Source organism: Nicotiana sylvestris, chromosome 3 (assembly GCF_000393655.2).
Source record: "Nicotiana sylvestris chromosome 3, ASM39365v2, whole genome shotgun sequence".
Lineage (NCBI taxonomy): Eukaryota > Viridiplantae > Streptophyta > Magnoliopsida > Solanales > Solanaceae > Nicotiana > Nicotiana sylvestris.
In genome coordinates, this window is record NC_091059.1 from 200,528,306 (window position 1) to 200,530,556 (window position 2,251).

General features: G+C 49.4%; 1 protein-coding gene across 1 annotated transcript; it reads left to right on the forward strand.

Moving 5' to 3' along the window:
• The first annotated feature begins 87 nt into the window (after positions 1-87).
• On the forward strand, positions 88-1,185 carry LOC138888569 (uncharacterized). Its single transcript, XM_070170457.1, has one exon. It carries the CDS (start codon positions 88-90, stop codon positions 1,183-1,185), a length of 1,098 nt encoding a protein of 365 aa, XP_070026558.1.
• The last annotated feature ends 1,066 nt before the right edge of the window (positions 1,186-2,251 follow it).

The following is a 2,251-nucleotide window of genomic DNA, read 5'->3' on the forward strand; positions in this document are numbered from 1 at the left end:
CCCCGTGACAACTGGTATCAGAGCCAGGTTTAGTTCGTGGCAGTGGCAAGACGATCGGTGGCAGAATTCGTGGGGCTATTTGAGAACATGGCTGGTGGCACAAATGCGGAACTGCGTCAAAGGATAGAGCAGTTGGAAGCACTCGTTGGGCAGGCTCTTGAGGCAAATGGCGATTCTTCTGTTCTTGCAAGAATGGCACAGTTAGAGGCAGATTATGCAGCGAGACACGAGACAACGCTGGCAGAAATGGCCTTGGTACGCCAAGAGAAGGAAGAACTGCGCGAGGAAGTGGTTCAACTTCGGAGGGAATTGCAAACTGTTGTCCCTAGAAGTGATGAACGCACTAAGTTGAGGATTCCGGAGCCAAAGGCATATGGGGGTGCAAGAAGTGCCAAAGAACTGGAAAATTTCTTGTGGGATATGGAGCAGTATTTCCAGGCTGCACGTGTTGCGGATGAAGACAAGGTGATAATCACACCAATGTATTTGACTGGTGATGCAAAGGTGTGGTGGCGCACACGAATGGCAGAAACGGAAAGTACTGGACTGCCCAAGATTGGAACTTGGGAGATGCTGAAGAAGGAATTAAAATCCCAATTCCTTCCAACTAATTCGTCGTGGTTGGCACGAGATGGACTTCGTCGCTTGAAGCAAAGTGGTACAGTGGCGGAGTATGTCAAGGAATTTTCATCCTTGATGCTCAATGTAAGTAATATGGCAGAGGAAGATAAGCTGCATTACTTCATGAGCGGGTTGAAGGGTTGGGCGCAATTGGAGTTGAGAAGGCAGAATGTTCAATGCCTTTCTACTGCCATTGCGGCGGCAGATGCGTTGGCTGACCTAAATATAGGTGATAACCCTGCTGGAACTTCGCATTCAAAGGCTGACGGGAAAGCTAAGGAATGGAAGAAAAGAGGGAAGGGGCAAGCTGCCGAAGATGAGGGCTTTGCCAAGAATGTGAGACAAGAGAATCACAACGGCAAAGAAAGGAGCGGCAAGTTCAAAGGCTGCTTCACTTGTGGTGGACCGCACTTGAAAAAGGACTGTCCGGTGCAGGCTAGGGTGAATGCTATGCTGGCTGCAGAGAAACAGGAACAAGTGGCGGAAGCAAATGCCATTGTGGCAGGTGGAAATGAAGCACCAGGGGCGGTGTATGTTAACAACCCCTTGGGGCTGCTTCATTAAAGACGGCTCGACGAGGACGTCGATTTCAAAAGGTGCGGGTGGTTTGTTAGGGCCTGACTTTTTGTCATCGGGCGTGGCACGGCTGTGGCAAGGATTTGGGCGACAAGACATGACAAAGGCTTGAGAAAACAGTGTGGCGAGTGGAAGACGGACAAGACATTGTCATTGAGGGCTGTTGTAGGCAAGTATGGGCCAAGACCTTGGGACAGGCAAGGTGCGCTTGGCAAAGGCTTGACAAAGCTGTGTGGGCAATGTTAGGGCGGCATGGCACGGCATGCGCGCCAAAGTCAGGGGCATGGCACTTTGGGTTGTGGCAGCTAAGTTCGGGCTAAGCTAAGACAAGACGGAAATGCGGGATGATGGAAAAGGCTTTCAATAGCTAAGGCAAAGCTATGTGAAGGAAAATACAAGCAATGGCACGAGGGAAATGAAGGTTGACATGAGCAAGGCAGATTTGGGCCAAGACAGTGTGCGGGCGGCAGCGGCGTCGGGCATGTGCGGCAAAATCACAGGCAGCGGATGCGGGCAAGGCATTGGCGCGGAAGCAATGTCAAGATGTGCCAAGGCTGGGCGCAATGCCAGCCTTGGGCACGAATCAGCTGGCCAAGTGAAGAATGGCACATGCAATGCACATGGAAAGTAGTTGGCGGTTACCTTGTCATAACCTCTTTGTCCCATGATCTGATCATGCTTGTATAATGTCCCCATTTCGTGTATAATGTGTCCTAAGTAGTTGGGGATGTCAACTACATGTTAGGAGCAGAATTAGTCTTAGTCCGACAAGTGGCAAAAGCTGTAGACAACAAGTGTCATGTGCTGCCAAGTCTAAGGGCTGCCTATATTTTATAAATAGGGCCTTTGTGACTTAGGCAGAAGTAAGGAGTAAATGTGGGGAATTTCGTGAGAAATTCTAAGTGGGAAACAAGAGTGAAACGTGAGGGTTTCAGTTGTTTCAAAAAAGGGGCTAAGGTTTGGCTTGGGCAGATCTTAGTGTTGACAAGAACGACTTGTGTTCTTTGTCAAAAGTGAGGGTCCTTTGTATATTTTCCACATTAATGCAAAGGTT

What these genes read in the sequence shown, in the direction of transcription:
- LOC138888569 (XM_070170457.1), top strand. Translation starts at nt 88, where the DNA reads ATGGCTGGTGGCACAAATGCGGAACTGCGTCAAAGGATAGAGCAGTTG.